The sequence below is a fragment of the Megascapheus bottae genome, chromosome 26 (genome assembly GCF_031878675.1).
Source record: "Megascapheus bottae isolate mThoBot1 chromosome 26, mThoBot2.hap1, whole genome shotgun sequence".
Classification (NCBI taxonomy): domain Eukaryota; kingdom Metazoa; phylum Chordata; class Mammalia; order Rodentia; family Geomyidae; genus Megascapheus; species Megascapheus bottae.
This window is the reverse complement of record NC_143534.1, coordinates 19621790-19636304: the sequence shown is the minus strand read 5'-3', so window position 1 is coordinate 19636304 and position 14515 is coordinate 19621790. Positions and strand designations below refer to the sequence as shown.

The 14515-nt window shown below is 45.8% G+C and overlaps 1 protein-coding gene across 2 annotated transcripts in view; it reads left to right on the top strand.

The window, feature by feature from the left end:
• The window catches only part of Jcad (junctional cadherin 5 associated), a 63451-nt gene that overhangs the window by 42503 nt on the left and 6433 nt on the right, over positions 1-14515 (top strand). For both annotated transcript variants that reach the window (XM_090319095.1, XM_090319094.1), the window contains exon 3: positions 10193-13941. In XM_090319095.1, coding sequence (XP_090175221.1) covers positions 10193-13941 — 3749 coding nt within the window. The remainder of the gene's footprint in view (positions 1-10192; positions 13942-14515) is intronic.

Here is a 14515-nt window from a genome sequence, read left to right as displayed (position 1 = left end):
TTTCCTTGTGAGGGGTTGCTCTGCATTTCAATCCACCCCTGTTAAAACCCTGTAACCATAAAGGTATCACTGAGTTTTGCATAAAAAATTACTTGCATGGTATAGAAAAGACCCACAAGCCCTGTGCAAAGCTTGCTTACCAGCACGCATGCCCACATATACACACTTACACCCATGTGGAGGATAAGGGAAAGTGACTGCAGGAAAGCTGTGTGTTGTTGTAGCAGCATCATAACTGAGTAATACTTAGCTCCCATTCAGATATGTAAAGGCTGTTATCAAGTACTCACATTTCCTTAATGTATTTCCTGAGAAACAGTATAATTGGAGGAAGCTGTAAAATAACTTGACATAGCTGGGATTTGGTTCTGAAATCATACCATAGCAGGCTTCTCTTCATTTCGTCCCAGGAATTCTGGTTACAAAAAAAAAAAGGTTTGTTAGTTAACCATGAAGGTATCTTATAATTATCCCTCACCAGCAGCAGCCTTGGTGGCTAATTAAAGACTTAGCAGACTGGGCGAGTCTCTGATGTGGTGGCTCCAGGCCTCATCTTGGGAGGTTTTTATCAGATGAATAAACATCCATTCCCCAATGGTGCTACTGGATATGGTAAACAGTCTGTTTGCAGGGCTTTTTAACCTTCTCTCAAATCACACACTGCTTATAATGGTTTTCCAAAAAAAGGAATGCTTCAAGTTTAACATCTGTTTCCACGCATCTCTTTCTCTTTTCAGAATTATAAACCAACATACACGATTTGTCTTTTAGCTAAGCGCCAGATATTGTCCTCTTGGACTTTCATGGGGGAAGTGTGGATTCCTGATCTCATATGCTCCTGAGCATGAAGGTCAGGTCTCCTGTTTCCCCTATCTCCTTGTTCAGCAGCAGCATAACCTCTCTGAAGCACCTGGTTCCCTGTTCTTTGTGGCATATGCTTTCCATATGACATTTTTTTTTTGTCTCATCAACTTTTCCCCAAAAGAAGCAGGTTGACTTTTGGGAGCACAGGCTTCCAGAAACATAGAGATATATAGCAAACCCTGCAGAGGTGAGAGGAGACCTTTCACTCAGCATGTTTTGGCCACCACAATGTCACCTCTAAGAGCTTTGTTGGTGGAAAGGCTAGAGACTGGGAAATACTCACCAGAGAGACAGCAGCCAGGAAGAATGGAAGTCATGGGGCTATTGCTGTGAGAGCTATTCAGTGAGAATTCAGAGCCACTAGATGACACTCGAGTATCATATCGTGCAGGTGCCACAGCGGTGGCTGTCCTGTTCATCTGGAACAGCCCTCCCCCGATCCAGCTGTGACTCATCAGCTCCAACACTAGAGCCTAGACTGGAGATGGTGTGGATGAACTGCCATATGCCAGCTGTGGCGCCATAGGGCTGTTAGACACTTCCCTCAAGCTCTCATGTAAGCTTCCATGTTCAGAGCCTGATGGCTAAAGAACAGAGGATCCGAGGCACAGAGACCTATGAACATTCATTGACTAAATAAGTGACTAATTGGACCTGGTGTGGAGCAGAAAGGAGAGAAGGAAGCATGAAACTAGGGTGGGTTGGGTTTTTAATGTGTGCTGTGGTACTGAATGGACTACACTGGTAAAGATCCTCTCACTGGGAAAAAATCTGATAGCTATATTAGGGAAAAAGTAGAAAAATCTTAATAATCTGATTTACCAAGACTACTAGATTTGCATGAGAACAAACAGATGGGAGCTCGCTCTTCCTGTTTTGTTTTCATAAACTAAATATTGTTTTTTTTCTGCAGCATCCTTGTGGAAATGGGTGTAGCCTGTTCCTTAGAGGGGAGCCCTGCCTGGGAGGGGCGGCGTTTTGTTAAGACAGTGGGTCAGAGCATCGCTTCCTGCGATTGTGAAACACAATGCTAATCTAAAATAACATCACATCCAGACAACCACTCAGCTCCCTTGTCCTGTCTGTGTGCTCACTTGCCCCTTCTTTCCTATTGTGCAAGCAAAAGAGCATAGGCATTACTTGTCCACAGAAGAGTTACTGTAAATGGATGTATACTAGCAATCAATAATAGATGTGAATGAGTGCGTGCGTGCGTGCGTGCGTGCGTGCGTGACTAACTCCCAGTCAAATGCAGATCCAATTATCAGGCACTCAGATGCCACAGAGAGCAGAACCTGCTCTGCTTTTAGCCTTACCGGGTGGCTCAGGTGGGGACCAATTTTGGCAGAACCCCCTGTGGGCCCATTGTGATGGTGTGTGAGATGGCTTTTTCTGATGATATCATTATGTGGATAAGAACCATGGCACGAACTCCTTTTGCTTTTAAATTCAAGCTCACCAATGCGTCCTTGCAGCTTTGGTCAGTAAAATGAGTGTACTTATTCCCATACCGGACGTGGGGGAAAGGTGGTGAGGAATCTGTGAAGCAGTGCATTCACAGGAAGGCTCAGAAGTGACGTGAACCACAAGGTTTCTGGTAGTCTTCACTGAGAGCAACCCAGTGCACAGACAGTGACCTGCTGTGATTGCCAGTCATCCACCAAGATCTACCCACTAGATCACTGTATTATTTTTCTTCTCTATCCATACCCATTGTAATACAGATGAACCCTCCTTCCATGTGAATTTACCCTTCTTGCCACCTCTCTCTAGGAGTATTTGTTTTTGTCCATGGGCATGAGGCTTAGCTTCCCTAGTGCCTCTTTCAGGACAGAGCTGGCAGAGGATATGAGACTTCGACTGCTTGCCTAACATGCTCGAAGCCCTGGGTTCTGGGTTCCTTCTCTAGCTCTGCAGAAAAGAAAAGGAGGGAAGGAAGTATTTTCTTCAATGAAATGTTTCTTCTAGCCCTGTTTTATTATATACATTGAAAAAGTTGACTATCCCTTTTACAAAATTCTTGATACGGTCAGTATTTCAGATTTGGGGATATTGGCAGGCTTTACTGGTTGAATATCTTTAATCTAGCAACCCAGAAACATTTCAAACTTTGGAACATTTTAGATTTGGGGATCAGGGTTGCCCCTTCCCTGTTAGAATTATCTCGACAATATCTAAAATGGCTGAGTCTTCCATGTGAACACCAGTATTCTACATAATGGAGTATAGAAAGCATGTACAAAGTACAGACCTCACTCCCTGAGATAGGGCCTCAAGAGTGAGATTGAAAAGGTCTTTATTAGACCCTGCAAAATAAAAAATCTGTGGCAGCCCTGGCCTAAATTAGATGATTCAGGAAACTCAGCACCCACAAGACCAATGCAAGTCTACTTCTGGCCCTCAGTTTTAAACATCATGGCAGGTGTGGTAGAGCAAGTGGGTCCAGTAGGAGAGACTGTTTCCAAATGCCTCCTTTCCTGTCTGAGCTGATCTCATGGAACCCACACTCAGGAAGTCCAAGTTAAGGAATTGTGACTTCAGGGATTCTGGTCCAGGTAGTGTTTGCAGAGGTTTTTCCAAGATGAATCTCACCACTTACCCTTGTGTACACTGGCAGCATGACAACTTTTGATTTCCTGATTCCTCATCCACATGTCTAAACTTAGCATCATTTAGAAGGCCAAAAGTATATTTTGCCTTCTCTTATAGATCCTTTATTAAGTTTGAGTACTGATCTTAACAACAACAACAAAAAATGATATCCCAAAATGTACTACCAGGTATTCAACTAACCAGCACTGTCTATCATCTGTAGTCATGTAATGTGACACTGTGAAAGCCTGACCAGGCATTCAGGGGATTTTTTTTTTTTCTTAGTTACAACTTTGCCAATGCAACCTGCAATTCTTATTCCAAGTGTGCTGGCTGCATAGTAATATTTTCCATTGTCTGGCTGATCTTTAATTCATGCTAACCTTGACACTTCAGTCTTAATCTTCTTCTGGCCTCCTATTTCCCCTTTCTAAAATGAGCCTGTTTGCTACCCCATGTCAGAGGGTTATTTTGCACAGCGTGGTACATGGAGTAGCCCTCCAAAATGCTAGGTGTTTGGAGGCTTCTGGCTGACCCCATCACAGAGGCTAATGCTGCTGGTGAATTTGAGTCACTGTAAAGAGATGCCTACAGCTCCTTCCGCTGTGGCTATTGAGAGAAGAAAGCAGCTAGTTTGTGGGACTTCAAGTGGCACTACACCCTTTCTGCTCATCTTATCCCGCTGCTTATCAGTGACTGACTCATCTTAGGATGGCTTTGGAAGAACAGACTGGAAGCACAGTGCTCCAGCCATCCCATCCTGAAGAGTGTAACATCAGAGCACAACAGTGGTCTCCAGCAGCAGGAAGGTATCTGCTTGGGTGATAGACTTAGGGCCTGGAGGGAAGCGTTGCCCAAGTTAATGCATGATCTGAATGGTACCTCTCCATCCTGACCTTGTCCTACACAGTGAAGGACACTCACCATACTTTTCGGCTACCTGCAGGAGGACCACATCCAGATTCAGGTACCTAGAAGACGAAGGAGCAAATGCATTGTCTCTGCTTCATTTCCCACAGACACCCCCAATCAATCTGGCAGCAACAAGCCCCAGTTTCTCATGTTGCCTCTATCCTGGACTCTAGGCTGCTGGACACAGCTCTCTCACAGAATGTCACAACTTAGTGCATCTCATAAGGGTTCTAGACTCTATGGAGGAGACTGGCTTACATTGATACACTTGTTAAAAGCTATCTCAAATATTTCAATTTTAAGTATGAAACCTTTACTTTTTCTTTTTTCTCAGAGTTGAGGGCCGGAATTGGCCTAGGATTTGCTACACAAATGCTTTTTCCTTGAGCTAATTCCTAGCCCAGAGACTTTTACATTTTCATTTTGTCGGTCGTGAGGCTTGAACTTTGGGACTGGGCGCTGTCCTTGAGCTTTTCCGCTCAAGACTAAAGCTCTATCACTTGAGCCACAGCTCCACTTCCAGTCTTCTAGTGGCTCTTTGGAGGTAATAGTTTCGTGTATTTTTCCTGCCTGGGTTGGCTGTGATTCTCAGATCTCAGCCTCCTGAGTAGCTAAGATTACAAGTGGCACCCAGTGAGAATTTTACCTTTTAAAAGAAGGGCAGCGCAGGAGATGTCACCCAGTGGTAGGAAGCTTATCTAGCATGTGTGCAGCCCTCTATTCAATCCCTAACACTGTAATAGTGGCACTAAAGCAAAAATAAAAGCAGGATAGTGTTTTCTGTTTGGTTGAAGACAAGTCAGTGGAACTGTCAGAACTTTCTCCTCACTTTTAATTACCTCTTATTCATGTATTCAGTGAGTGGGTTTGCTAATTTTCTTGACATATCATTTTTACATGTTCATATATCGAAGACTGTATGGAGAGATTTTTGTTTATCGGTTATTTTGTTGGCCTCCTCATTCTTCCCACTGAGAAGTCATAGAGTAGTTAGCAAGTCTGACTTCTGCCTCACCTCTCTCCTCCTTTCTGGAGAGTTCTCTATAGAGATCCTGCTGGTCCCACAGATCTCAAAGATCAGTTATTGTGTACTCTCACCTTTCTTTTTGCTTATTGTCTTGGTTTTTCCTTACCCCACATCAGTGTGTTCAGCAAGCTAATATGATTCTCATTCTGAGTACTCTCCACATATAAATAAGGGGCTTTTTTTTTTTAAAGGAAAAAATGGATCTCACACCATTTTTTCACAGGTAGTAGGAAGTATATTCTTGGCTGTGAAGCCACGTGAGGTAGCATGTCTTCTAGAGGTAGGGGTAAGCCTCTGTATGCCAGGTATGGAAACTACTGGAATATTCATGTGTGACCAGAACTCTTTTCATTGTGGGCCCATTCATGCCTCTTTTAGCCTAGCTCAAAGTACATCCAAGACTGGGCCCACTTATTTGTTAAATAAGTGCTTTATATAACTTTCTAGGTCACATGGACTATATTTTGAAATTGAGTATTTAAGCTTTCCCAGATGATCTGCTATTCTGGGATTTTGGTGTTTTACACAAATAAGGAAACAAGGGAAACAATTTTTTAACTCAAAATGCTTAGCCATTTTGGTTCATTTTGATGAACTAGAGGTGCTAATACTTTCCCCTCCCCTTTTATTGATTGTATTTATGTATTACTGAAGATTTGAATCCAGGGCCTTATGAATGCTAGGCAAGCACTCTACCACTAAACGCACATTCCCTGCCCGGTGCTAACATTTTTGTTAGCCCCATCACATCTGTAGGAAGTCACAGTGAGTTTATATTCTCTCCCTAAGTGTACTATTTTGGAGACCTTCTTTGGGGTCTGCATGCATATGCAGAAACAGTACTTAGAAATTCATCCAGTGCTCTAAGCACAACGTGGGAACATCACTGGAGGGAATGAATGAGAGCCACAGCGAACTTCCTCCCTGACCCCAGGCCCTCCAGAGGGTCTGGATGACTACAGAGGAAGCGTGGCATTGCCTGAAGCTTTCTACCATAGAAAACTTCCTCACCATTAGCTTATAATAGAGGAAGGAAATAGATTGTTTCTGATGCAAGAAATCAACCACATGCTTCCTTGTGGTTTATCTTCCTCTCTTCCAGTTGAGTCTATCACAATTGGCATGTCCCATTAACCTGCAGCTTTAAAGTCTTGCCTTAGGCTTTCTTTGAAGTCTGATAAACCTACACAACCAGTAGATTCTGACGCGGAATACCTCCTACAGGTTTCTTCATGTGGGTGGACAGCCAAAGGTCTGATACGTGCAGAGCTGCAGGGCTGGCTCCCCTCAGCTGGGTGGGCAAGGAAGCCAGCAGGATAATTTCCAAAATGACGAGTTGTTTGTAGATCTCTAGTTTAAGTAGTGTGCTGCCGAGCATTCAAAACCCAAGGCGTTGAAGACAATTTTTGATGGCTCTGTGTTGACAGCCCACCCACAACTTTATGGCTGCTTGGTGACACATGTTTTACGTCAGCATGAAGTAAAATAGTCCCTACCCATCACAGGTATCTTAAGTTATTTGGAAGCTGTCCTTGGCTGCCTTTTAAATTAAAGAAGTGATTCCAAAATAGGGATAGTAATAAAGTAGAGGTACCAGGCCTCATTCTGCCTGTAGAGTCCAGTCTATCCCATGCCATTGTTGCATGGAACCCTTCACAGTCTTTCTCTGCTGTACCACAGAGCAAAAGTGGACTTTAAAAAAAAAAAAATCAAGGTCTCGCTATGTAGCAGGACTGACCCTGGACTTCCTGTGTAGCCCAGGCTGGTTTCGAACTCAGTGATCCTCCTGCCTCAGCCTTCCTAGTGCTAAGATTACTGGTGTTCACCACTACATCTGGATCAATGTGATAGAGAAATAAGCGAACCCCCCCCCACATCAGTTTATCATAACACTTAGCCACATAGAAAATTAACCAGTAATTAAAGACATGCAGATTAAGATTATGAGAAGCTGTTTTCACTTATCTAATACAGAAAAAAGAAAAAGGAATTATAATAGGAATGAAACAATTCAGCAAGACCAGCTATGCCTGCATACCAGGTGACTTTTGATGGCTCATTTAAGGTCAGCTTGACATTAAGTCTTGGCATGTACTCATTTCTGTTGTAAGGATTCATTCCAAATCTGGGATTTGCATGTAGTATTTGTGTTTTTCAAAATATTTAGAACATCTGGGCATGGTGTTACACCCCTATTATCTTAGTAATTGGGAAGCTGAGGCAGGAGAATCTTGAGTAGCCTGGGCTACAGAGGAGCACCCCATTTCAAATAATCAAAACCAACAAAGTAAAAATCATGATGTGAATCTTTGTGAATGTTTTATATTTGGACAGTGTTAAATAAGTCGTGTGTATATGACGGAAATGACTCATCTATGAAAATTAAACATTTGAATTTTTCATTATTTTAGAAGTAAAACATCCTTTTGGGTGGTTTTTTTTTTTTTTTTTGGTGGGTCATGGGGCTTGAACTCTGGGTCTGGATGCTGTCCCTGAGTTCTTCAGCTCAAGGCTACTGCCCTACCCTTGAGCCAGTTTTCTAGAGGTTAGTTGGAGATAAGAGTTTCAGGTCCTTTTGTGCCCAGGCTGGCTTTGTACCATGATCCTCATATCTCAGCCTCCTGAGTAGCTAGGATTACAGGTGTGAGCCACTGTGCCCAGCTGCATTTTTTAATTTTGGCACATTACTCTTCCAACATTCATTTGCAACAATGAGGCATGTGCTCGTGTGTGATATATATGTGCACATACACATATATGTATATATTCATCCATCTATATATATATATACATATCCTCCTATTATATACATACATATGTACATTTATACATATATGGATGGATGGAGGAATATGTGTGCATGTATAGTCCTTTCCTCGAGTTTAGAGTTAAAGATTCTGCCTAGCCCTTTGTTAATCAGAACATTGAATCCCTTGAATGGACGATTTTCTCATTATAGGCCAAGTATCTGGTTATGTATAGGTAGCATCTTAACATTCTTGCCCAGCTTAACATTGTTACCCAGGTACTTTCTTCTCTTGCATTCTAAATCCTGGATATATACTTGAGTGGTGTCAGAAATTTTAAAATGTATTCATGGTGGGCCCTTTCCTAAACTAACTAAATTTAAATATTTGGGGTAGGCATTTGTGTAAGGGCTTCAAAGGAAATTCTAATGTGCAGACAGGTAGTTCTCTCCCTACCCCCATCCTCACCTTATACCCAGATGACCTGAGGGTACGAGTGTCCTGGAGTGCTTCTTAAAAATACAGATGCCAGCACCAGACCTAGACCTGCCAAATTTTAACTTGCACCAAGAAAGACCTGGTAATGTGCTTGCAGCCACATGTCACGTCCCAGCAAGGTGATATTCTGAGAGATATGTCATTTGGTCTTGTTGTGTAAGTCTAGGTAGCACAGGCCCACTACACAAGATCTCTTGACACAATCAGGTAACAGGCAAGGCTTCCCTCATTTGTTGTAAGTGTCATGTGCCTATAAATCTACAAGTAAACACACTGGGTGATAAGAGACAAAAAAATATACTTGGACCTGATAAATTATGCAGGATTCTAGACATTCACACAGTGAGACCCAAGGTAGATAGTCTTAGGAGAGGATCCCAAAGTCTCAATAGTTAATGTGCATGTGATCGTATAAAATGATGCTTATCAAGTAGAACTCCAAGAATTGGAAACAAGAGGTTTATTGAAAAGAACACCAAGAATTTTTTGTTTTATTCTGCTTTTTTGTGTTTGTTTTTGTTTCATTGTCTTTGTCTCCTTTGTTACCGTATTGTATTTCTGTTGTCTTTTAGGTAATTTTAGCTGACTTTAGGAAGGGTAAGTAGGAGCACAGAGAGAGTGAACAAATGGTAAATAAATGCAGCAGTGATATTCACTAGACACTGTGTTGAAAATGCACTGTATCCATTGTGATGGAGAAAAAACTGGGAGAAAACAAGGGAAGAGGTAACACTGTTAAAAAAGAAATGTACTCATTACCTGACTAACGTATCTGTAACCCCTCTGTATATCACCTTTACAATAACAACGACGAAAGACATGCAAAGTACATGGGACTGCTTCTTTGCAGTTAACTCCTGTAAGAAGTATACTCTTAATGAAAGTATAGCAAGTATCCAAATCAATTACATCATCATTGTATACATCAATTATGTATACATCATTGCCCGGGCTATATTTTTATTTGCCTGACAGGACAATATGTTATATTTATACTAGCATTGCTACAAGCAAAATGTTGCACTAAGGGACAAGACTTTTCCAGTTCCACGATCATCTTAGGGCACTACTGTTGTGTAATAGTCTGTCAAGGACAGAAAACCTCATTGTGTTCAGCATAACTGTGTTTCACAGCCTCTTAAGGGCTCCACATCAGAGCAATGCGAAACCTCTTCCAGAGCTGTGTCTTCCTATACTAGAAGAGCACTGAGGGAACCAGCAGGCTTTCTGATGCTCCCAATTCTAACAAGATACATGTAGGGTATTGCTTGGCTCTGGGAATTTTAAACTCCCTCCAAACTCAAAGGTGCAGACAGAGTTGACAGCCCAAGAAAGACCCAGGACTAGCAACACCGTCACTACCTAGAAATTCCTGAGAGGTGCAGACTGTAGTGCCCCATTCCAGTCATGCTGAATCTGAAAGTGAGGATGAGCCACCACGCCCAGCTTTCCATTCTGTGACTGACTGTCAGTCATGGAAGCCAAGAAGGACATAGCTCTTCCCTATCTAACATCTGTGTCTCCTGTCTGTGCCCCTCTGCTTGTTGTGCAGGTTGTACAGCCGACCTGCCTTAGCATGGTCCTCAAAGCCTCAGGTTGGCAGCGACCACGCCTACAGACGAAGAGGCCAGGAGATCAGTAACTTGCCAGGCTCGAGGGACCGGGAAGCCCAGGAGGTCAGAGGAATGGCTCGAGTTCATGGCCTTCCAGGCCACATGAGAGAGGGTCCGTGGGAAGTCGGAGGAAGGACAGAGCAAGTGACAAAGAAAGCAGTTTGGGAAGAAGAGCTGAGGACTTTGGGCCCTGCCAAGTGGCCTAATGCAAGCTCAGAAAGCTGGAATGAGTCAAGGAAATTGGGGAGGCACATGTCTGATGGCGACGGAGAGAAACTCTTTCAAGATCTGTACCCGTTCATTCAAGAGGAGCACGGGCTGATGTCTCAGAACAAAAGGAAATCCCGGTCACTGCCTCGAGTTCTTTCCCCAGAAAGCCTAGCTTGCACAGAAATTCCCATTTCCATAAAGGACGGCCATATACCAGGTGTTCCTAGAGGGCCACCACGCCCTTCAAATTGTGTACCACGCTTGGACTCCACGAGGAACCCTGAGAAAGGTGCTACCCAAGCCCCTTTTCCCCGGCCAAAGTTCGGAAGACCTGTGAAACCTCCATCTTACAGCTCATCCAGGGTAGGAGAAAATAGCGGCTTTCAGGAAAGTGACCCATACAGCTATCTGACCAAAAGTAATGACCCCAGGCACGACCTTGGGGTGTCAGACACTGGCTTGGAGCCTCCAGTTTACGTGCCTCCCCCCTCTTATAAGTCACCCCCACAGCACATCCCAAACCCCTACCTAGAAGACACAGAGCCCATACATGTAAGTGACAGCCACAGTCCGCAGACACAGTATGGAGCCCAGAAGGATGGAACAAGCTGTTCACTTCCTCCTGGCTCTACTGGTGCTGGGAACACATATGGTGGAAGCCCCGGGCTGCCCCAAGGGCTCTTCTCACATGCTCACCCCATGTCTACCTATGATGGTTGTGTTCAGTACATCCCCTTCGATGATCCAAGGATACGACACATTAAACTAGCTCCACCCCCTGGCTTCTGTGAAGAACCCAAGCAGCAGCTCCGTGACAGACAATCTGACTCCGGCCCTTTGGCTGCTCAAGAGCCAGCTCATGGGAAAACACAACACAATGGCGTCCTTCTGCATTCGCAGGGTCTGACGCCCCCATCAGAAACTGAGCAGGGCCCGGCCTCTGCCCACCCCAAACCCCAGTGGCTGTGGGGCCTGTTCCCCAGGGATGGAGAAAATGGAGGCTTTCCTGACCCAAGAGACCACAGTATGGGGAATGGACCGTGGGCAGTGGCATGCCCTGAGAACCAGGCTTCCCCCTCAAACTCCCAGGGCGAGGACACCTGCAAAAGCCAAACCAAGCTCCGAAAGTTTGAGCCTGGGATTCAGACCAAGAAAAGTTCAAAGAAGAAAACAAATGAGACCATATTTTGTTTGGTTTCCATCCCAGTTAAATCAGAGTCCCATCTGCCAGATATAGATACGAACAACAATGACTTAAAATCACACGCTGAGGGAAAGCCAGGCCTTGATAAGAGCCCAGCTCTGCAAGAACAAAGTCTGCTGAGCATGTCTTCCACCGACCTGGAGCTGCAGGCTCTCACAGGAAGCATGGCTGGGAGGCTGGTTCTCCTCAAACAGGACCTGGAGGAACTAGAAGACAAGCAAACAAATGACCTCAAATTCATGTACCTGGCAAAACAAAAAGAGCTCAAGTATTCTGGCTTATGGCCAGGTCACCAGTACAGGGATCAACAAACCCAAACCAGTTTCCCTGAAGAAGCCAAAGGCTCTGCACGCCTCTCCACTACAGAGCCTGGAGAGCCAAGGAGCCCCACTTCTATACTGCCCTTAGATCCCCCCACATCTGAAGCTCCCTCACACACAGCATTAGCCTCCAGTGACCAAAGGCAGAAGCCAAATGCCCCTGACCTCAGAGGTCAGCTGTCCCTCAGTCTATCTAGCAACAGTGCTTTTTCCAGGACTTCCTCATCCAGAAATCAGACATCTGTGCCCAGAGCAGGTCCCGCTCAGCCCTGGTTGGATGAACCTGAAGCCAAGCCCACAGCTAAGCCAGAGGTGGTGAAAGGAGAGCCCACAGCTGCCCAGTGCAATAGCAAGCAGCTGTTCGGACAGTTTCTCCTGAAGCCAGTGAGCCGCCGGCCTTGGGATCTAATAAGTCAGTTAGAAAGTTTCAACAAGGAGCTCCAAGAGGAGGAAAAAAATGACAGTGGTGACAGTAACAGTGAGCGCAGCGAGGCAGATCTGCAGTGGGGAGACTGGGCTGACAGCAGACCAGGAGCCCAGAGCTTCCACAAAAGCCACCAGGAAATGAGGAGTGAGCAACAGTCAAGGGTGTGGGAGCCAGAGGACTCAGAGTCTCAAGCGGGAAGCGTGAGAAGTATGTCTGAGAGCTGGAGTGCAGAGTCGCAACCCCGTGGTAACTGGCCTTGCTTCTCCAGCCCCACCCAGGCAGAAGGTGGCAGAAGTGACCCCACCCAGTGGGCAGATGCAGGCTCCGTGGTGGAGCAGCAGAAGCAGGTGGCTGTGAATGGCTTGTCCAAACTTGCAGTCAGCCCAGGACCTGTGAAAAGATCGATGGCTTCAAGACCGAGTGACACAAAACCAGCAGACTCAACTTACTGGGCGGAACCGAAGGAGTCTGTAGAATGTCTGCAACTCACCAGAGACTTAGGCATTGGGCCACTGAGCAGAAGGCTCCCACCAAAGGGGGAGCGTGATAGAGAGAGGGACACAGACGGCCCACTGTCACTCTTGTCACTCGCTCACAAGACTCGAGGCCTCTCAGCCCCAGATCTGAGGTCCCTTGGATCCCCCACCGAGCAAGTGCAAAGCGCTGCTGAGCTAGAAGAGGCTTTGGGGGAGGAGGGCACAGTGGAAATCCATCCCAGCGAGTCCCTGCAGGCGAGGGCAGAGAGGATCCTAGGCATAGAAGTGGCTGTGGAGTCCCTCCTGACAGGTACCAGGGCGGCGGGGCAGAGCCAGCCACTTGAGCCTGAGGCTGGCACCTGCAGCCCTGACTTGCCCCCAGGGAAATCAGTGCCCATGCCAGCAGCATCCGGGGACCCCACACTAGGGGGCCCCGTGGTGACCACAGATGCCTTCTATGGCAGGAGGAAGTGCGGCTGGACCGAAAGCCCCCTCTTTGTAGGGGAAAGGGCTCCCCAGGCACGGGAACACCCGGGTGTGGACCAGGCCCCTTCCGGTCAAGCCACCAGCCCCGAGCCTCAGCCCAGCTCCTTGGCGTCTAAGTCTTTTGAAGAGAAGGATCTGGAGGCCAGGCCACCATTCAGGTCCACATTGTTCCACTTCATAGAAAGGACTCCAAATGTGACAGGCTCGGAAAAGAGACTTCGGAGCCCTTCCAAAGTGATCGAGAGCTTACAAGAGAAGCTGGCGTCCCCTCCGACAAGGGTGGACCCCGACCGCTTGATGAGAATGAAGGAGGTGAGCTCGGTGTCGAGAATGCGGTGTCTGAGCTTCCAGAATGCAGACTCCACAGAAGAGGCTGAGGACCCCAAGCCCTCGGGGGGCCAGGCCTGGGAGCCAGGAGACCTGGTGTCACTGAGCAGTGAGGACCCAGCCTGGAGAGTGGGGTACCCACCCTCTGACCCCAAGGGTTTCACCCCCACAGAAGAAAATGGGCATCCATCATCACGAAGAAGCGGGAAGAATGTGGACCCAGACTTTTGGTGCCCAGGTAAGCAGGTAGGGCAGGTGTTTGCTATTAGGTCTGAATCCTAACATTAGATAGATAGATGAGAGAGGTGGGGGCAGAGAGAGAGAGAGAGAGGTTAGTGGATAATATAAATCTACTTATTCCAAAAAGACCAAGTTGACCATGTGAATAGTTCCATTGGTAGGTTATTTGTTTTCATCAGGTGTGGTAGCACAGGCCTGTAATCCCAGCACTCAAAAGGTTGAGGTAGGGTAATCAAAAATTGGAAGCCTGGGCTGGGAGTTTGGCCTGGTGGTAGGGTGCTTGCCTAGCGTGTACGAAGCCCTGGATTTGATTCCTTGGTACCACATACATAGAAAAAGCTGCAAGGAGTGCTGTGGCTTAAGTGGTAGAGTGCTAGCCTTGAGAAAGCTGAAGGACAGTATCCAGGTCCTGAGTTCAAGCCCTAGGATTGGCTAAAAAAAAAAAAAAAAAGGTTGTAAGGCTTTGAGAATTACATAGACCTATTCTCAAAACAAAGGAAACATGAAACAAAAACAAAGTCTTCAGTTTTGAAGAATTATCCAGAGGTTTTCTTCACAAATCATATACTTTT